General features: G+C 33.1%; 2 protein-coding genes across 4 annotated transcripts in view; one reads left to right on the forward strand and one right to left on the reverse strand.

The window, feature by feature from the left end:
• LOC124540869 overlaps positions 1-7,763 on the forward strand; it is a 79,608-nt gene extending 71,845 nt beyond the window's left edge. Inside the window, exons 4-10 of one of the 3 annotated variants that reach the window (XR_006967176.1) lie at positions 58-235; positions 1,585-1,804; positions 2,131-2,411; positions 3,528-3,745; positions 4,121-4,223; positions 4,909-4,973; positions 6,014-7,763. Coding sequence is in view for 2 of the 3 variants with exons in the window: in XM_047118654.1 (XP_046974610.1) it covers positions 58-235; positions 1,585-1,804; positions 2,131-2,411; positions 3,528-3,745; positions 4,121-4,223; positions 6,014-6,128 (1,115 nt within the window). In the remaining variant the exon portion in view is untranslated. Of the gene's footprint in view, positions 1-57; positions 236-1,584; positions 1,805-2,130; positions 2,412-3,527; positions 3,746-4,120; positions 4,224-4,580; positions 4,785-4,908; positions 4,974-6,013 lie in introns of those variants that run through there. The other 2 variants (XM_047118654.1, XM_047118655.1) reach the window with 2 other exon arrangements.
• A 2,214-nt stretch (positions 7,764-9,977) lies between these two features.
• The window catches only part of LOC124540825 (ALK tyrosine kinase receptor), a 49,286-nt gene continuing 36,817 nt past the window's right edge, over positions 9,978-22,446 (reverse strand). Inside the window, exons 19-29 of the mRNA XM_047118548.1 lie at positions 22,194-22,409; positions 21,699-21,866; positions 20,929-21,123; positions 20,275-20,393; positions 19,945-20,051; positions 19,336-19,419; positions 17,192-17,250; positions 15,460-15,554; positions 14,711-14,849; positions 14,010-14,160; positions 9,978-13,589 (exon numbers count right to left, since the gene is read on the reverse strand). Of these exons, the coding sequence (XP_046974504.1) occupies positions 12,933-13,589; positions 14,010-14,160; positions 14,711-14,849; positions 15,460-15,554; positions 17,192-17,250; positions 19,336-19,419; positions 19,945-20,051; positions 20,275-20,393; positions 20,929-21,123; positions 21,699-21,866; positions 22,194-22,409 (1,990 nt within the window). The 3' untranslated portion in view covers positions 9,978-12,932. The remainder of the gene's footprint in view (positions 13,590-14,009; positions 14,161-14,710; positions 14,850-15,459; positions 15,555-17,191; positions 17,251-19,335; positions 19,420-19,944; positions 20,052-20,274; positions 20,394-20,928; positions 21,124-21,698; positions 21,867-22,193; positions 22,410-22,446) is intronic.

Consider the following 22,446-nt stretch of genomic DNA (forward strand, 5'->3'; position numbering starts at 1 on the left):
TTGTCAGACATAAATATTTACATTAAAACCTGTCATAAAAAAAGCAATATCCTCCAGGGCAAAAGAAACCAAGTCAATATCGTTCATCGTCGGCCCTCGCTACAAAAGAAATGGAGTTCTCCAATTGGAAGAAGAGATCGTCCTATGATCCAATGAAAGCGGCGCAAGAGGGTAGAAAGAAACAGCAGATGGCGAGACGGCAGGAGTGCAACAAGGACGACCTCAGTTCGCCCAGGTTGGTGTTTATAATTATCATATCAATATTATCCATCGATATATTATGTGTACTAATAAATGTCAATCATGTTATCATATACACTCTCTGTTGTTTATATGACACTTGCATGAATGAATGAATTAATTAATTAATTATACGTTACTGAACACCACAAAAACTAAAAAAAAAGAAAGTAACACAAAATTAATAAAATGCAAAAAAATAAGTAGATAGTAGAAAAGTGTTGTACAACGAGTGGTCTTATGGCTTATTAGCCATCTCTTCGGCGTAGGTGATGCAGTCATAAACTTACATACAAATATTTACACACTAATACTTATACTTACTACATATATAAAAATTAGGTATAAATAATATATATATATATATATATATATATATATATATATATATATATATATATATATATATATATATATATATATATATATATCTATTATACACTAATACATACTGAAGACAATAAAATGATAATAAATGTTATATAAAGGTAATTAATTAAAGTCGTCTAAATTATTGTTTAGGTAATAGTTTTTAACGGCTCTTTTAAAAGCTGAAATTGATGGAGCCTTTTTTAACACAAAAAAATTGATGGACACTTTTTACAAAACAAAAGGTTAATTGTCAACGCAACAATTTCACGGAAATTAATTTATCCTACGAAAAAATGAACACCAGCCTTTTTTGATCTCTCATCAATATACTAAGAGCTCTGGTATAATCACAAATAGCTCTTGATTAATGTATATTTACAATTCAATTCATCATTCAGTTGTCGCGTAATACGTTTAAAAAAAACTGCCACACAAGGTTTTACTTTTGACGCAAAGTTTGTATGCTTCGGATATTTGGAGTCGTAGAAATAATATTATAACGATCAATGAAGTGATACTAAAAAAAATCAATGTTGTATCACAACAACAGCCTGTAAATACCCACTGCTGGGCTAAAGGCCTCCTCTCCCTTTGAGAAGGTTTGGAACATATTCCACCACGCTGTTCCAATGCGGGTTGGTGGAATACACATGTGGCAGAATTTCTATTAAATTTGTCACATGCAGGTTTCCTTACGATGTTTTCCTTCACCGCTGAGCACGAGATGAATTATAAAGTCAAATTAAACACATGAATCAGCGGTGCTTGCCTAGGTTTGAACCCGCAATCATCGGTTAAGATGCACGCGTTCTAACCACTGGGCCATCTCGACTCACAATGTTGTATATTGATCTTAAATCCTGCTAAAGGAATAGGCTTTTGTATTTTGCAGATCATATATATTTACATACTCAACCATTATGAAAAATCCTACTAAGGAATATTTGATCATTGATTTTAATATTTTTCCAGTCATTCATCGCCCGTTCATCGTTCACAATCTTTCCACACAACGAACATTGCTGATTTGACCCTGGATTACTCCTCGGAGGAAACTGAAGATGACCAGATACTCTCAACACTACCAATCGATCCCATGATCACATCAACTCATTCAGATATTCTGGACCTGAGGAAAGATCTGAGGAGGCAGGAGGTAGTGCTGGCGAGGGATTATGTCACCAATTTCCATGTAAGTATTAATGGAATCCATGTTAGCGTTAGAAGACAGTAATCAATTAGAGTAAGGCCCCCTTTTCATATACCACTCTTATTCCCCAAAGCGAATTACATATCAAGTTGAAGCATTTCATGCATTTCTAATCGTCAATATGCAGGTTTCCTCACGAGATGATTACAGGCATAAATTAAGTCCATGCTTTCTTTATGGTACTTCAATAATCTTGCCAAAGGTAAACTTAATTATGGTGTATCTGTTTCTCTGGTTTTTATCTGTCAGTTCAATGTATCATAGAGGTATGTAACGCTTAAAGTAAGATACATAATATTCTTTTCCAGGTAAATCAACCTACAGAAAAGCTAAAACGTCGTGACGACAAACGGAAATATCACGACGACTCCAAAGACACGGACTACAAGGAGGCCATAGACAAGAGGAAAACCTTCATTCTGGACAGCGACACGAACTCGACGACCAACGGCAGCAGTCCGCGGAACTCGTCCATATTCAGTCACGAGAAGAACTCTCTGCACACGAGCGACACCGAGGGCGAGAGCGGCCCCGAGAGCGCGCCCGTGCTGCGCCGACAGAAGAAGGCGCCCGTGCAGCCCAAGCAGAGGTGCGTCACACACACACACACACGACACTCACATGTACACGATACATGACGCGTACGCTACACGTACACGGTCATAGACACACTCACATGCACACGACACACAACTCACACGCTACTGTCAAGGTCACAAACACACTCAAATGTTCGCGATACACGACGCGTACGCTGCACTCACAGTCACAGACACACTCACATGCACACGATGCATGACGCGTACGCTGCACTCACACAGTCACAGACACACTCACATGCACACGATACATGACGCGTACACTGCTCTCACACAGACACAGACACACTCACATGCACACGACACACGACTCACACGCTATTCTCATAAGGCCACAAACACACTCAAATGTTCGCGACACATGACGCGTACGCTACACGTATACGGTCACAGACACACTCACATGCACACGACACACGACTCATACGCTATTCTCATAAGGCCACAAATACACTCAAATTTTCGTGACACACGACGCGTACGCTACACGTATACGGTCACAGACACACTCACATGCACACGATATATGACGCGTACGCTACACGTACACGGTCATAGACACACTCACATGCACACTACACACGACTCACACGCTACTGTCAAGGTCACAGACACACTCAAATGTTCACGACACACGACTCACACGCTATTCTCATAGGGTCACAAACACACACAAATGTTCGTGATACACGACGCATACGCTACACTCACACGGTCACTGATACACTCCCATGCACAGTAGCGTCCGTGTGGTGCCCTATTACAAGTTCAAGATAGATTTCCTGTCTGATTTTTTTATAGTGATGGACTGACTACATGTAAATATTACGGAAAACATTAATTTCGTAACTGTCATAACAAATATAAAGCATAGATTATTATCATAATGACAATGGATACACGTGAGTTTTTTTGTTTTTGGTTGAAATCCATGGATTTTACAGCCCAGTTTTGTTATTGCAATTATTGCGACTGAAATAAAGAAATAAAATTATCTACGAGTTATATAATCATAACATAACTATTAATAAGTACACAGTAATATTGTGTTATAACGACGTTAGTATAGTACAATTGATAAAGCAATACGTTCCTTATAACAATAGGTACAGCGGTGACTATTCCATGTCATCGTCAACCACCTCGATAAGTCACAAGAAGCCAAAGGAAATCCAGCCTAGATACTTAGACATATCTAAATATAAGTCTGAAAATTCGCCGAAGAATTTCCTGAGGAGGGATCCGAGTAAGACTTATGTGGGGGTGCTGAATCACTGTGAGAAGAAGGAGGTCAGCAAAGGTAGTGCTCAGCACTACGAAATGGGTAAGACTTTATTTTTAATCACAATTTCTATTAATGCCAAGACACAAGTAACACCACAACCTGTATTAATATTATAGATGTGAAAGTTACTCTGTCTGTCTGGCGCTCTTTCCCTCCTTTCTTCATGACCTACGGCTAAGCCGAATTTGATGAAATTTGGAAAGAAGCAAGGTTAAACTCCGAGAAAGGTCCCGGAGTGCAAGCTTGATTTTTATTTGCAAAAAGTCTAATTTACCTGGCATTTGATAACCAACACCCTAAAACAAGATAGCCGCGGGCGACTGCTAATAATAGATATAAAGCATAATATTTTAATAATAAAGTCATCAATCAATTTTTTTTTTGATTAAATAGAATATATGTTTTTATTTACAGAACAAAAGAAACAGGAACTAGAGAAGTGGAAAAGACGAGCTTCGTACGACCCGCGCAAGGCGGCCGCGCTCGCTAAGAACAAGGCGCCGCCCAAGACCGCCAGGTCAGCATACAATATACATTATCTGTGACATATCCCTCAAACACGATTACGTACATGACACTTTAAAAAATCAATATGTCAAATTATGGCGGGAAAAATGAGTTTGACATTTTAGATTTTTTTTTTAAATAATATTAGTGACAACATTCAAAATATATTCAATAATATTGTATTATATATAAATAAATCTCACGATTATAACCTATACATCCTTAGATTATTTGTAATTCTAGATAGAGTTACACTCGACATTATAATATTTATAATGGCCAAGTATTATTATTAGTCTATCTAGACACATAAATAATCTAGGTTTATACCAGACATTTGATATTAATAATATCCGTTGTTTATTAGGTACTGGAATATAGAAGGTAATAAAATTAAAAATGGTGTACGTAATACCTTATTATCCTATTATTTCAACATACATACATAGACGTATACATTTATTAGTTCACAGACGACATTTATATAAACTGCTACGTATATTATTATTTTTTTAATACTAATATAAATTTTATACCGCTGAGTAGTATAAATAGTTACGAAACATTATTTTGCATTTATATCGTAAAGTGATTTATTTTTGCTACATATATATTTTTTATTTTTTTTTAACATATATGTTATAACATAGGTTTACCAAGAGGAGTTATTAAAATATTGTTGTAATATTTTATAGAGCGTGACAGATGTCAAAATGCATGCAATTCTGGATAAAGTGTCAGTGGCAGCCATCTTGTTGAGGTCAGTTGTAAAGAGTGGCTGATTTGGCGGGAAATGGTGTAGGTGGAATTCGTATGGAATCTGCGATATACTTGCGTTATATTACAAATATATTTGATAAATGTAAGAAAAATAATTAATAATAATATAAGAAAATATAAATATCTTTGGATTGATATGTTACTTGCATTTGTTTTGTTTATATAAATCAATTTCAATTCATTTGTTTTTCATATATTAATTATTAAATGCATTTTGGTTTTCATATGACTAAAGATACGGGCATCAAATATCTTTATACAAATAAGTAATTACATCTAATTATAATTATTTGTATATTAATAATATATCGCACTTTCCATAAAAAAAGTATTAATATTGATAAGATACCCTCTGCCACTTGAATTTGCTGTCACAATATAACAAAAGCTTAAATACACGCTTCTCACAATTTTCAGCTGTTTTCCATCTTGGTTTTTCATTTATTTTTTTTAGTTACCTGATTATATTGTATCGTTCGTGTAGGGTTGAGCTTATAATAAGTTTAGACTTTAGATAGATTTAATTAGTACTAGGTATTTTTAATGAAAAATCAAGATTATTGAATTACATATATGCTTTATATATAATGTTATGCTTTATTGTATCAAATTTGTAACTTATATACGCTTTTATAGCTTAATATGAATTAAATTATTAACATTTATAAATGTATCGCTTTATATATTAAATAAAATAATTATTTTAACAAAACTAAGAACTAGCGTGCACTGGTAACTTTTGTCACGGTGACTGTTTCGTCACTCTTGTCAAGTCTGTGAATATGTACAGATGCAGACACAAATGTCACCCAATTGTCACGTCGTAACGTGCGCGCACCTTCATACATATTCACGGACTCGACAAGAGTGACGAAACAGTCACCGTGACAAAAGTTACCAGTGCGCGCTAGTTCTTAATATGCTTAAAACATATGAATAACGTAATTAAATAAATAATTCGTGTTTCGGGTTGATGTGTGACGAGTAATGCTCGAGTGACCGTGCGATCTGGTTTAGCAGTAACGTGCTGCGCTCGCAGTCGTTCCACGGGCCGGTGCTGTGCGCGCCGCGCCCCGCGCGCCCCCCGCCCGCCCTCGCAGAGGCCGGCGACGCCTCGAGCGACAACGACTTCTAGACGACCCCCGAGCGCCTCGCGCGTCACTCCGACGGAACCAAATGCATAACCCCCAGTACCCGCTTTCGTGACACTGACAGCTGTCAATGTCAAACTTTGCCGCCAAAAGTTTTGTCGTTGATTTTGGGACGATGCAATTTTTCGGTTATTTATCGCACAATACGATATCATATGTTTTTTTTATTATTATTATGATTATTATAATATTTCGTCTACGAAAGTACACTTTGTAAAAGTTATTTAGTCGTATCTATAGGAATTGTTATATCATATGCACTTGTGTAATTAATTAATTAGATGTTATATATTAAGATATTTCCGTTAAGTCAAGTAGTCTTCGAAACGGACTAACTCTCATTTTTTTTTATTATATTAGTAAGTATATAAAAATTATAATAAATTAGTTGCTCATATCATTCATACATCGATTTATTTAATTTTAGTAATTACTAAGCTTTAGTTAGTATGTAGTAGTGCAATTGAAACATCACATGGGAAATCACTTCAAAAATGTTTTTATTTAAACGTCAATCGTATTACTTGTCCAAATATCATCTTCAAAATATACGGCCTTATTGAAAGACTTTGTTTAACGGGTGGTTCAAATATAGAATAGTTTATCTCTGTCTATTGCAAATGATTTGACATGCGAAGGAAAAAGATAGCAATCTTTCACTAATCACCCTCTAAACGACAATTAAAGGCAAATTGAATCAACAGTATTTACGTTTTTTTTTTCTTGTAACAACGTACAAGTAAAAAGGATTGATTTTGAAGTCACTACGCTAAACAGCGGCTTTTTAATAAATTTACATAATTATTATTGAAATAATACAATGATACGCCTAATTCTTCAAAAAGCTGTCCAATAAAAATAGATTTTTTGTAAGACCGTTTCTTAGCGTGGTTCGACTTAAGGCATAATATCATTTAAAAAAAAAAACTTATTGCTCTATGAATTTATCCATTGTTAATGTTTTATTATGAAATAATTTTATATACACAATTATATATTTATTCGTGGCTCGTATAGAACAATTAATTTACGAATTTCTATTTTTGTATTTTGCAAATAATAAAAAAAAATACTATAATATATAACAGTAATACTCATCCTATCAGAATGCAAGTATAATTTATGAATAATGTAAGTTTTTGCTTTCATTTAAGTTAAATTCCAGAGATTAATAAAGTCTAGTATTGTTTTTCGTTTGTACAAATTGTTTAAATTGAAAAGTAATTTGTTCATATACGCTTTAAGCTTTCTGTAATTAGAGTCGAGTGAAGTGGTTTACAAAAAAAAAAATATCTTTCTAAAGTCTTGAATTCGTCCGAAAATGATCTCAATTTTCATAGTAATTATAGGTAATATAATCTGTATTTTCTCTGCTGTATTAAAATATATTAAAAAAAAGACCACTTCACACTTCTCTGTTAAAATTGTCTTTATCTAAAGAGTTTTTACTCAAATTTGAGTATTTCCGTGAGTAGTAAGCCTGGCTTCTAATTTTTGGATTTGAAATGTATAATACAACGCTCGAAGCAAACCGTAGTGTTTATATTATAATAGTTGATGTTTAGCATTTCATAAAAGTATTGTTTTATCGAGGAAATAAAACGAATTATAAACAAAAACGTTTTTTTTTATCCTATTCATATTATCTTGAAATATTTTGAATGACGTAGAGATGAATTTAATGACTTAGAAAAGATGCGACATTTTTATTTTTGTGTTTATTGTAAAGAATTTCTTATAGGATAGATCACGTGGATATTAAAAATTTAAAACACTGTAATTTACAGCAAAAAATGCGGTTTCAAAATGTTAATTTAAATTTTCGCGCAAAATTGGATCTTTATTTCGAATGACGTCACTGCTAACTGTCACTAACCCACTAGTCATACTTGTCCTCACTGGTATTAACACTTATGCATTTATCTCGATCTTTGATATAATTTTTTGTAAAAATTCAAAACGGACTATCGATACTCCGAAAAAAAGTTTTGTTGACGTATGTTTTGTGCCAATGTGTTCAGCTACTTCAACAAAGTTTTTAAGTAAATGGTTTTTGACTGGACATTCTGACACAAAACTGAGATAAAAGTTTCAAGCTGAATAGAGGAATCTGGAGTCTGCTTTGACAAACCCATCTTCCATTTTAATTTGAAAAACGCAATTGATTTTCGTTTCAATGTTCACTTTTTTATAACTATAGCCTGAAATAAGTATTCATAACAGGTGTGACGTCACTGAACGCAAATTAGTATTTTTAAAATACGTTCCGCTTCACGTTACTTTAATTCGTAATTATTATTAAAATAAAAACAAAATTATATCAAATATAAACCTTGCAGTTTTCAGTGGCCCTTCTTTTATATTTTTTTTAACATTTTAATAGAAAAATTTTCGTAAATATTATATTTGCATGTTCCCTATTGCATACAATTAAGGTAAGCGTCATCGTTGTCAGAATTAAACTGTTTCGTGCAATTTAATTAATGTTTGACTCCTGTGTGTGTAATTTCAACGAAATTCGGCTATCCATGTGTATCCAACCCGCATTGGAGCAGCGTGGTGGAATATGCTCTACCTTATCCTCGAAGGGAGAAGAGGCGTCCCAATTGGAAATTTACAAGCTGTTAATGTATGAAATGCAAAAATATTGTAAAATAATATCCTAATCTAACTTGTCTGTCTGTCTGACCGCGTTGAGTCAAAAACTGAACAGATTTTCATAAAGATTCGAATACGTCGTCAAGAACATACTGACACACTGCATACCAGTAAAGGACCCCTTTATTGGTATGCAATATGTTAACAGATAATTACATAATACAATATGAAAGGTTCAAATAGACGCTAGTCCTAGCCCGGGTAGCCGGGGCAGGCAGCTAGTTGTTAAAAAAAAACCACGAAACTACATTTATTATTAGAATTTTATTTTAATTTAATACATCATTTTAATATAATTTCACGTACTTATATATTTATTCATACATACTTGCTGTTGCATACACAGAATTTAGAATTTACTTCTAATATTTATTCACAAAAAAGGTTTGTTTGAAAATAAAACTTTGCGTTATTAATCTTTTAAATTTCGTTGTTCAAACATACTGACTAATGTTAGAATAAGAAATAAATACGTGAATAACATTTCACTGTCACTTTTTAAAAAAGGAACTTTTAAATTTCTTGCCAGTACTATATTAAGTCACAACCACAATTCTCGTGTAATTAAAAAAAAAGTTACATTTTTTTTTTTAATTGAAACCAAATTATTCTAAATTGAGCAAAGTTGAAGTGACGATAAAACGTTATTCGTTAGAAGAGTCAAAGGAACTTCACACGACTTGTAATATTTTTAATAAATTTAGGTCTTTCTTAATAACATATTTCTTTTTTTTATAAAACGATTTATAGATACAATTTCAATTATTTAAAATCAGTCATGTGAAGCAAGCGACAGTAATGAAAGTGTTTGCTGTTTATTTTGAAAATATTTCACTATTATTTAATTAAAAAATATAGAGATGAAAATAAAAAAAAAATTCGTCGTGTTTGGCTACGTAGAATATTCCTGAACTAGAACATTCCTATTTCAAATATTATTTTTTTTTATTAGTGCACATCAACTTTCCTTTCATTATTAGCGTTTTTTTTAAATGTGTAGTTTCGATCTATGAGCAAATAATATAAAGCAAATATACTTCCATTTTCACTTATTTGCAAACAATTTAATTTACAACTGACATCAATCTTGTTATAATATTTTTACAAACTAAGAAAATGGACCACTTATATTAAATATTATTAGAATTAACTTCGCAAAAAAACTGCGCAGTTCGTAGCTATAGTCGTGTATTATTTTTATTATTATAATTAAATAAAAACACACTGAAATTGAAATTAATAGGAATATTCGATCAAACTATTTGCTAACACAAAAATTTAAAATGAATTCCGAGTTGTTAGTAAATACAGTGGAGTTTGTTTATAAACTGACGGAAATTTTAGGCCTTTTGGTATGTATGTAAGGAATCCAGGCCCTGACAAGGACCTCAGGCCCGGAAAACAAAACTCAGTAATAGCTGTATTAATAATATCATGTAATATTGATTTATAGCCCCATTACCTCTTCGAATGTAGAGGAGGAATTAACTCAGTGAGTTAAAATATTTACAGTTTATTACTTCGAGAAGTAGGATACATGGTTCTCAATATAAGAACGCAAGCTAATTATAATGTATTATATTTGTCGATATATATGTATTGTCTGTGTACGGGTTTATACAACTGAATTCTTCTGAAACGACTGGACCAATTTTGATGATCTTTGTTGATATATTGGGTCCCGGGCTGGTTTAAATGTGATACAGTAGGCGGAGCTATGATGGGTTCAAGTAGTTTTTATTACTTCACCCGCGAGAAGTTGGTACGTACAACTAGTATTTATTGGATTTTTTATAAATTTGAAATTAGTGACCATGGCCTACTCTCAAAATGCCTAAATGATAATTAAAATAAATAATATTTTTTATCAATATTTGTAAGAATGTCTATAAAACTCGGTCGGAATTCTGCATAAAGGTCTGAAAATTTAATTTTTACAAACAAACTCCGCCATAATTACTCTCGCATGATAATAATTTATTGAACAATTTAAACAATTTTGATAACTTCGCTAGGAGATACAGCTTATTTAGCTAACGTACCTTTAGTGTAAAAGTCTTTACTTCGAATAAAAAAAAAGAATGTATAAAAAGCGGGGTACGGACTATAATATTATCGAGTCGATAGTATTTCAGATTTATTTAAACAATCATTGCTTGCCTTGTGCGCATTAAAAAAATTAACACCAACTTATAATTAAAATTATTATTAAACGCACTATAACAAACGTTTATTTAATAACATATATTTATTTAAAATCGTAATTTTATATTTTAAAATACTTAATACTTACTTACAATAACTATAAAATAATATCATTTAAATTTTTTGGCTGTATAAATGGCGGGATTATTTATGACATTACAGATATAATATACAAAATTAAAAAGTTCATTGTATTTATTGTTTTTTATAATTCAAAGGTCAAGGGTCTTCAATTATACATTTTAAACTTTTTTTATATTATCTGTATTACATTACAGATAATATCTGTAATACCATCGACTCTAGTCATTTAGAAACACATAATAACAATTTAGTTTTAGATCTACGTTAAATTCATTCAACAATTAAAACCGTGCCTTAATTAAATAATACTTATATAGTATAATGTATCTTTTTTCGTAGTATATATTTAAATCTTAATGAAAAATTTAATTCCTATAACTAACATGTTTAAATCTGTACAATAAATTATAGAAGGGTATTTAACAGAGAAGAATCTTAAAATATACACTACAAATAATTACATAATGTGCATTTTTCACATCAATTTATATATTTATATTTAAACTCACTTTCAACCAATTCAAATAAAATCAAAATACCCTGTCATTTCGTGCCTAAACAGATTAAATAATAAATGCAAGTTTAAGCTGTGATTCCTTTGGCACTACTCTGATGAACAAACGAAAACTTCATTCAAATAAAAACTCATTCTATAGTTTTTTTACTTATAATTCTATCTTAAAATTTAATTAAAGCATCCATGTATGTAACTTACACACATATTTTTCATATGACATATATATTATGTATAATAATAAAACTATTAATTTTTTTTTTTTTTTATATTTTAACCACCTTGGGCTGTCAATGTAAAATTCCTTTTTTTAAACAGTGCTGCCTGGATAAACATATCATGGAATAATATTATATATTAAAAATGTTCTTTTTTCAAAAATAAAAAAATAAAATTGTTGCAAAAAATCGTTTCGAAATATCCTAGAATAATTATTCTAATCCTTTAACGGTTTAATATTTTAGTTCATATACGTCAAACGAAAACATCGACACCACAGATAACATATTTTTTTTATAATATAAATAAAATTAAAATATCGCTTTTTCTCTACATCTAAATTTAACATAACATATGTTATTTTCATTTTACATCTTAGCCGGGGCGGAATTACACAAATCACTACTTTATATATTATTTACAAATATGTAAGCTTTACTACTTTCTCTAATTAATCACTTTGGCATATATTAAATAAAACAAATATTTAATGATAACTCATTTAGCCATAGAGTATAAAATGAAAATATATGTATTTAATATATTATCTGTGTATATAACTCATTAAAAGAATTCGCTTAAGTTATAAATTTCTTTTCTAAATTTAATGTGAAAGATATTACTAAAATGTTGTAATAAGTACCACTGTGTGCGTATGTCCGGCTGTGGTCATCTTGTATGATATAGATTAAAAATATTTCAAAATTTTGCTACCCAAGCGAGTCCAAATATACAAAAATATCAATAAGAAATAACTATACTTTGTGGTTACATAGAAAAATCTAAATTTATTGTTCTAATTTGGCAACAAATTGAGCAAATTGAGCAACCATAATAAACTATTTATAATACTAAGCACTTAGGAAGCATTTAAAATAAAATCTCAATTCAAACTTAACAGATTGTCACAGATTGAAAAGTATTCAAAACAACAATTGATAAAAACAATTCTCACATTGAATGTTATTTATTAAAAACGTACTTTATATTTACAAACCAGAGGCAATATATGTTTTTTTTTTCTAATTTAAAAACGTCCGAACGGCGACACTTCACATCATCACAAGATTAGACGTTTGACAGGTGGCCATTTTGTTTTCGAATGTTCTTAACAACTAATTTCCGAATCACCGAATTCCCCGTTGCTACCCTGTTTAATAACTTTTTTACTTCCAATGACTATTTCGGGGTAATTTTTATTCTTTTTATTGTTGACCATATTCTGCGCGTTACTACCAGAGCTTGAGGACGCATTGTCGCTGTCAGCGTACGGCACGTCAGTCATGGGTCCGTTCAACAGACTCGCCGCGGAACTCGATTGTTTCAACTTCCCTTTCTCATCCTTCGCTTCCGGTTCTTGCGGTGACTGGAGGTCATGTATAACCGCTTTCTTCGGGTCGATTTGAATCGTCTTCGATTCTGACAGTTTATTCGGAGTGACCACGTTTATATATGGCGGAAGGATTCTCATCGTGTTCATAGTTGTCAAGTTAACTGACCCGCTGTTCTTCTTCAGAGCGTTTAAGTTTTGTTCCAATTGAGCTGCGTCTAAGCACAGCGGTTTTGCTTTGGGCATCAGCTTTGGAGGGTCTTTGTTCCAAGCGTTTATTCGCGGCGGGTCGGGCGAAGCGATCGGCGCTGCTTTCTTGTCAACAGTGAGGGAGCTGATATTTGTTTTGTCGATGACGGTGGACTCTATCGCCTGGGACAGGACGTTTTCTGGAGGTTTTGGTGACGTTGGCGTTATGCTTATAAGTTTGTCAACCTGTTAATAGATGATATATTAAAATATCTGTCTTTCGAAGTCATAATACATATGAAAACGAAAGCGATGGTATAAAATACATTTTAAAGATCTGATCCGAACTGAACAAGCATGAGCGACACTAATATTCGCTATAATAATAATATTCGTCAAGCAATATTTTGCTTGACAAAAACAATATTTTGTTTAATTGATTATGCTACCACCACAAGTGTGCAATAACACATTTACTTTAAGGTAGTTCTCATTTTGAGCAAAAAGGTCGTCATTATCAAACTATCCTGCGACCTTCATTTTGACTTATGTCACAAAAAGTTACTTTCTAAGACCTGAGAACCTATGTTTCCGTTCTGAAATGAAAATGTACTAATATTGCCACTGTTTATAGTAGCTGTCAAATATAAAGGTAGATTATCTCACGATGGGTCCAGTGTCTGTGCTCAGTGCGGGTTCAGCAGAGGGAGTCTTGGGTCTGATTTCGGTGAAAGAAGTCTCCCAGACAGCGGGTTTTTCATCTGTCTCTGAGGCCGTATCTTCGTCCATGGATGTGCCTTCCACTGAACTTAATAACCTTCAAAGATAAATGAATAGAGTTATAATAATGACCTTGAATTTTTTCTTTATTTGTTGAAGTTAAGACTACCTACTCGGTAGAGCTGGTGGGACATATTACAGACAGTGTATTTTGGCTATGGTGATTAGGGGCCGTTCATTTATTATGTAAAACGAATTCACTAGTTTTTGACCCCCCCCCCCCTACTATAAGAGAAAATAAGAATAGGGCAACCCACTCCCCCTATATACCTAATATTTATTACGTAAGAATCGAAAGGAAAAAAAAATTGGTTTATTTTAATTTTAATTTCAAAATAAAAAAATATTGAAATGTTTATTTGTAATTTTAAAGCTTCTAAAGGTACGTATTCAAACGAACTTCATGAAGCGCGCGGTTTTGCGCCCTTTTTCAGATAACTTTAATCTTACGTAAGCACTGTCAAAACACCTTTCCACCCCTTTGTGAGAAAACATAAGACATGGTCGACCACCCTCATTAACCATCACATGTCCCATTTGTGTGCCAAACTATTTCAAATAAAATAAATCATCCAAAATCTAGCTACCTGTCAGTCGAGTTAGACGGCAGAAATTTTGTGTTGGTCCGCGTCTCCACGCTGGCAGCAGTGGAGACGTCGCGTTTTGCGCTGACGGTCACGTTCGCGCCCAACGACGCCATTGGAATGTTGCCATATTCTTGTGATGCTGTTATGTTAAGGAGTTAAATAACAGGTATCATCTCAAAGAGTATAACGAAATCCGAAGGTAATAAATGGTTGTAAGTACCAACGCTTTTAGCTGGACGGTACTGTTTTATGTTCGATGTTTCAACCTTTACATAATAACTGTCTAAGTTTCTACATTTTAAACATTGTATTATATTGTACACATTTATGGATTTCTGCTTTGGCTTAAAGTTGGAAATTGATGTAATGATCGGATTTCATACTTCCAGCTTGCCTTGTGACAAGCATAAAAAATAACGTCTATAAATTACCAATGTAAGTGTATAATGTCATCAATATTTGATAACATCGATAATTCGAAAATGATGAAAACAAAAATTCGTGGTGTCTTATTCTGTTAAAATACATTTCATGATTTTAACTATACTCTTTATCGTATAAACCAAAATCATCATCTCTAGCAAAATGCGGTTTTACATCGTTGGTACCAATTATTTTTATATCAACCTTAATCTTTCCATCTTCCATCTCAGGTCAAATATATCTTCTTATCTATTAACAAATTAGACTAACGCTTGGCTTTTTCAATTAAGTATAGTATTCGTTTTAATTACGAGATACAAGCATACCTTTCAGAAGATGTTGATATTGTGAATCCTCTATTTCCGGCTTCTCTTGTGTCGCCGTTAGCGATTTGCTATGAAGTACCAACGGATCCATTGGGCTAAAACAATTTTCAATTACATTTCCGTCCACAGTATCATTCCAATTTTGAATTGAACGTAAAAATTGACAACTCAAAAATGCTCGTCGAATTGACAAATATCATCAAATGTTTTTTTTTGGAGGACATTTATTGGCATAATGGATTTATTCGAAGGTATTTTTGAGTTGTTCAAAAATCTGGTAAGTTTGTGTTTTAATTTTTTTTTTGTTGCATGAATTTTTATAGCATTTAATTTTGATATTAGCCGATTGTTATATTGTTATTTAGAAGAAAATCAATAGGGTTTGGCTCACTAAGCATGCCATAGCTCGTCTGTAGAGCAATTATAAGACTTGTTATTAGGTACGTTACTTTTAAAATTTTCCTTATTTTCCAATATTTTGAATTTCGAATAAAATTTTATTTAATTATAATAATCATTTGTAAAGGAAAAGTTTAAAATACTTAATAGTCTATCTTTGAAAATTATTTTAATTCAACATGCATTCATAATATACCTTCTTGGTTGTAAATTTTAGTTTTTTTTTTAATTTTCAAAGATACCCCAAGGATCAGTTGCAGTTATGACAACAATAATGAGGAACCACTTTAGCTTAATTTGGAATATTAATTGAGAAATAAAATGAATGTTAAATAGAACAGAAGATTGGCAGACATTATTTATTTTTAATTTTTTTAAGTCTCTAATAATTCCAATTGGTTTTTTGATAGAACATTTTGGTACGAAGTCGTTATCGTGAAAATATATAAAATGTCTTTACTAAAAGATATATACCCGATGAGATCAGGAGGAATAATTATAAGCAAATAATTTCGACCTTGAATTTATGTAACACCATTGGTCGAAATCTTAAATAATCCTTACAAACTTCACAACGACTGGCGGATTAAGAATACTCGTTAAAAAAATATTTGAACGTTAGGACTGTCATTGGAATATAGTACGTGAAAGACGGTTTATGGATTTCGGTCGTTTTTCTATTTAAATCATACTTTGTGAACTTTGACGAGTGGTATTTACATAGTCGATTTTTGGTCATATATTAAATGTGACTTATATAAAAAAATCAAAGTTTTATTCAAGTGACCTTAAGAAGCAATTCAATGAACTAATTTAGATAGATTCTACCGAGAACAACTGGTAAGATAATCAGAAGATATTCTGTTCCCCTATTTAAATAATAGAGTGTCAAAGTACAATTAAATTTATGTATATCCTACCTGCAAATGCTACACAAATATTCAGCTTTTTTATTGTGAATTTAATCTTGCATTTAGTAACTAATATGCATTATTTATCAAGACCATACCGGTAATCAATCATCAATAATATTAATCTGACTGTTCTAACCCAAAAAATAAACGTTGTAGAAAGATCCGCCATCTTGTAATTTGAAGCTACTATATACCTAAAGTTTGAAAAGGAAGGAAGACCAGTAGTCAGATTGGAGTATGGGTATATTAGATATTATGAATCATGTTGCAGAAAATTATAAATATTACTTGTAATAAGAACGTATTCTACCAAAATAAATAGTTCCACTGTAAGGTAGTAAGAACGAAATCTACCAAAATAAATAGTTCCACTGTAAATAAGTGTAATAGAACGGCTGCCAATCATCTAAGATCGTTACCTAGCATCCCCTGGCTGGTCCTGAGGCGATAGTGGCACGAGGTAGTCGCCCGCCGAGCGCTGCCAACATCGCGAGGTAAGCGCACAGGGAGACCAACATTACAGTTACACACCACGCAAACATAACCTTACTTTTTATAATCTTTGCTTTATTATATCAAATGAGATTTCCACAATAATAAAAACATATTGCGTATACCATGTTATTTGATATAATCCCTAAAATATACGTCATAGATGTTGCATGTATGGACTTAATAAATATATGAGATATATATATGTTTTAAGATGTTGGTGCTGTTTTGTTTCGCACCGTCTCATCGTGGATGTGTTTTGCTCATGTTAAAATCTCCCTGAGTCTCCACTTCAGGTCTAAGCGTGCATCAGATACTGGGTTTTGTAAAGTTTGCTATAATTTTTTTTATATGTAAACTTTTTGGTTCGATTTTTTTTTTTACAAAACCCAGTTAATAGGATAAAGGTAAAATAAGAAAAATACAGGTATAGATTCTCGCTATAGCTACTAGGCAAGTATACACTCAAATTTTGGAAATGTTTCGGTAAAAAAAGAGATTCTTTGAAATGACGTTGTAGAAGCATGAATGAATAATGATAAATCGTCGTGTATTATTGATAAACGATGTTAAAGTCATGCATTATTAAATTTATGAAATGGTATTTGTGAAAAGAAAAAAAATCAAAGCATTCCAATGAATCTCTCTCTAACTACTGGGTATCTATATATTTCTACGCGATTTTCATTCAGGAGAGGGAGTTAGAAAAAATATATAAAAACTTATAAAATGGTATGATCATGCGCCACTCGCAAGCACGCTTTTTAATATCGGACCTCTAACACCGAAAGACGTGAAAAGAAATTAAAAAAAAAATAAATAAAAATCGGATCCAGTTACTTGCTTCTAGTAGCCAGAGCGAAAACATTTGGAAAGAAAAAAAAAAACAGTTACAAATTAGTACATTTTTAAATTAACAATTTATTTTACATAATCTGTGTATATTTTTTTATTATAGAGTTCAAATACAGATAAACTCCAATGAATATATTTAATTTAAATATAAATAGTTAAATTATATGTTTATATAAAAATACTTTTTTAGTTGTTCAATAAAAATAAGATTTTAATTTAATTAATTACATCAAATAAATTCTAATATTTTTTTATTAAGTTATTGAACAACACGCCTAAATTCGAAGTTCATTGATTCAAAACAGTCAAATTCATATTTGAATTTCCCGCTCATTATAAAATGGCGGCTTTTTGAACGCTATACATGTAGCCATTCCGTAAATTATATAAAAAATAATTCCCTAGATACTTTTTTTTTCATTTGACTATGATATAATATCACTCAGCCATAGGATTATCACTGAGTTTAGAGACGAATAGGAATTACTACATGTTAAGGCGAGACAGGTATTATTTTCAATGTTCTGACCGGTAACTTAAGATGTAATGGTATCAAACATTAATCATATTTTTGTGTCGAAAAAATTAATAAAATTAAAATTTGATTATACAAGTAAATATTATGATTGGGTATTATTATTATCAAATACTTTTTGAATATGATTTAATTAGAAATAAATGAAATAATTTGACAATGACGTGTATTTTTTTTAAATACAACTTCATAAAGGCCTTTCTCAGTACAGCCTGGACTTTAAGTTGAATTTTAAAATATATTTTTTAATATAATAAGGAGCTATAGTATTATGAATGATGTTTTTATTTATCAATATGTTCAAGTTCATTAAATAAAAGAAGACTAAATTTAATTAATACACCAATTTTAAATGCCTTTAAGTTTAGACAAAGTAGTTTAGTCAAACTGTGAAGTGTGTAGTGTAAAACTTCACTGGATTGCAATTGTCAATATATATGACAAATTATTGACCGATCAATCTATATCAATATTATAAATGTGATAGTAACTCTGTCTGTCTGTAGCTCTTTCACGACCAAACCTTCGAAGCTCCAAGAAAGGACATAGGCTACGTTTTACGTCTAACACATGACAACGAACACCCTGAAACGCGAGCCAAACCGCGTGCGTCAACTAGTAATGATATATTTATGTTTGATACCACTTCCATAGTGTATTCTATCCCATGACATCACGTACCTGTGGTCCATTGGCTTCGGGCAATTCAGGGGGTGCGAGATATGAGCACAGAAGCGGGAGAGGTGCGTCCGTTATTTCCGGATCCTATTAATGATTTGTATGTTATTATATTATTTTTATAATAAATAAAAGCTATATAAATGTCTCATTGGCCTAGAGGCTGGCCAGATATTCTGTGATCTTCACGGATTCTGAGGATGAAAAAGTTATTTCTTATCCAAGCTGATCTAATCTTCAGTAACAATATGGATTCTAAAAGTTTGAAGAGTTATAAGAGTCCTCTGCCTCAGAAAAGATCGGATTTAGAGAGTGACGAAAGAGAGCATGTGTTTGCACAAATACTTGTGCACCATAATATCCAGCGAAGTCTGGTCTCCCAGTATCGTCGCCGTGACCGAAAACCACAGTCGTTCTAACCATGTAATAAATTTGTTCATAGTTTATATTGGTTCAATATTCGTAAGCAATAGACCATGATAATTTGGTCATTTCGATTCTTTACGCGTGATTTTCTTTTTGTAATTACTATCTCCAAATCAAGACAATCTACCTATTGCTATGTTAAATAGATAGATTATGAGAATTATTGAATTTGTAGATGATACTAGCCTGCACTAATCTCTGCAGCCTGTCGAACATCTGAGCGAAGGAAGGTCGCTCGGTGGGCGCCGGGTTCCAGCACTCACACATCAGCCTGTAGACGTCAGGCGGGCAGCCTGATTGGATTAAAAAAAAAAACATTATTTTACGTTACATTATAGTTTTGGGTTTTTGATCGGGAAATAATTAGTAACATGATGACGATGATGATGCATTATATGATTTTTTACAGGTTAGGGAGAAGGGTTTGATGATGTGTCATAAGCCTAACCCTGACGTCATCTATCTTAACTTGCCATTAGTACCAAAGTATACCTAAATATTTAGAAGATAACATACCAGGTGGTTTTTCCAGTCTTCCTCCACCAGATACCATCTGCATCACCTCCCTGTTCGCGCAGCCGGTGTACGGCATGATACCCAATGAGAATACTTCCCAAAGTAACACGCCGTAGGACCTGGAAAGAGTCAGACGAATCTCTAACTTAATTGAGCATTACTTGTATTTCGGTATGCTATTGAACACACTCGATTCGACGATGCAAATTCATTCGTAGTGCGCAATTATTTGTCATTTTTATATAAAATTGATCATGAATGAAAAGAGAACTGAGTCGAGATGGCCCAGTGGTTAGAACGCGTGCATCTTAACCGATGATTGCGGGTTCAAACCCAGGCATGCACCGCTGATTCATGTGCTTAATTTGTCTTTATAATTCATCTCGTGCTCAGCGGTGAAGAAAACATCGTGAGGAAACCTTCATGTGACAAATTTCATAGAAATTCTGCCATATGTGTATTCCACCAACCCGCATTGGAACAGCGTGGTGGAATATGTTCCAAACCTTCTCCTTAAAGGGAGAGGAGGCCTTTAGCCCAGCAGTGGGAATTTACAGGCCTGTTGTTATTGTTTTTGTTGAAAAGAGAACTAATATTCTTCTTTATTATCATGCAGTTTTGTCATTATTATATAAATATACAAAAGAATCTCACCAGACATCCGTTTTGACAGTAAATATCCCATCTATATAGGCTTCGGGGGGCATCCATTTAATAGGCAGCATGGCTTTCCCCCCTTTCTTGTAATAGTCAGAGCGGTAGATGTCCCTGGCCATTCCGAAGTCGGCTATCTTCACAACTCGTCCGGGTCCGCGGGAAGTCAGTAGGCAATTGCGGGCAGCTATGTCCCTGTGTATCGCAAACATGGGTATTGAGACCTATGTGACTTTCTTAAGTTTTTCACTTCTCTAAAGAAGAATATTTGGAACTTATACCATCGTTAACGAGCGTGCGATACGGATAGTACTAGTTACATAATTAGTATAACAATTTCGTAGAGATTTACCGACAAAATTGCACCAGAAATAGTTTTTTTCTTTTTGTTTAGAACATATATTAAAGAGACCATACAAATCAAATCAAAATAAACTTTATTCAAGTAGGCTTTCACAAGCAATTTTGAATCGTTATTTTACAATTAAGTGAAGCAACCACCGGTTCGGAAAGTAGATTCTACCGAGAAGAACTGGCAAGACTCTCAGTAGTTACTCTTTTTTAACACTAAAAAGTCATGTTAGTTAAATACAATTATTTAAATTAATATATCTTGCTTAGAAGTCAACAGGTATTAACTCCACGCTTTTTTATCATCTATTACAAGAAAAAACAACATTAAAAGTCAACATCTAAGTTTAAGGCATTAAATTCACATTATACTGAAGATTATATCGGCTTCAAAAATTTTACCAAATAAATAAACTAACCTGTGAACGAATCTCTTGGCTTCCAAATACTTGCATCCCTTGCATATATCCAGCGCGCAAAGCAGGAGATCCTTCATAGTGAGAGCGCTGGCCCTCTCCGGTCGGGGACGACTCTCGCGGAGGAAATTCTTCAAATCCCCACCGGCCAGTAGCTCCAGAACTATAAACCTGGAGAAACAAAAATATCGTCCGGATTCTTGCACTTTATTCCGTCTTGGTGAAAAAATAGCCATCATGTAACATACTCGTACAATGATCAAGTAATAGATACGAGAGCCTGAAAACTAAGCAATCAGCAATAAGTATTGTTTTCATATAGTATACACAATATACCCGCTAAAGACTTTATTGCTTAGCTCAATAGATAAAACGTATAACATTTAAAGAGTTCTCGAATTCTACTAAATCAGTTTATTATTTGGATACCGATTTTTTTTATTCAAAAATTTATGGAAATCTAGACAACGCGATAACCGCAGCTAAGGCGCGTCTCACCTGGGATGGCGGTCGAAGCAGACTCCGATGAGGTGCACGATGTTGGGGTGGTTGAACTTGGCCATGATGGCGGCCTCCATGAGGAAGTCGGACTCCGCCTGCCCCGTGGACAGCTCGGGCAGCGTCTTCACGGCGACCGGCATCTCCAGCGCGTCGCCGGCGCGGTGCCGGTACAGCCCCTGGTACACCTCGCCGAACGCGCCCTGCCCCAGCGCCCTAGGGGGAGTTGGCCCTCAGTCACGATTGTGAGATT

Source organism: Vanessa cardui, chromosome 26 (genome assembly GCF_905220365.1).
Source record: "Vanessa cardui chromosome 26, ilVanCard2.1, whole genome shotgun sequence".
Classification (NCBI taxonomy): domain Eukaryota; kingdom Metazoa; phylum Arthropoda; class Insecta; order Lepidoptera; family Nymphalidae; genus Vanessa; species Vanessa cardui.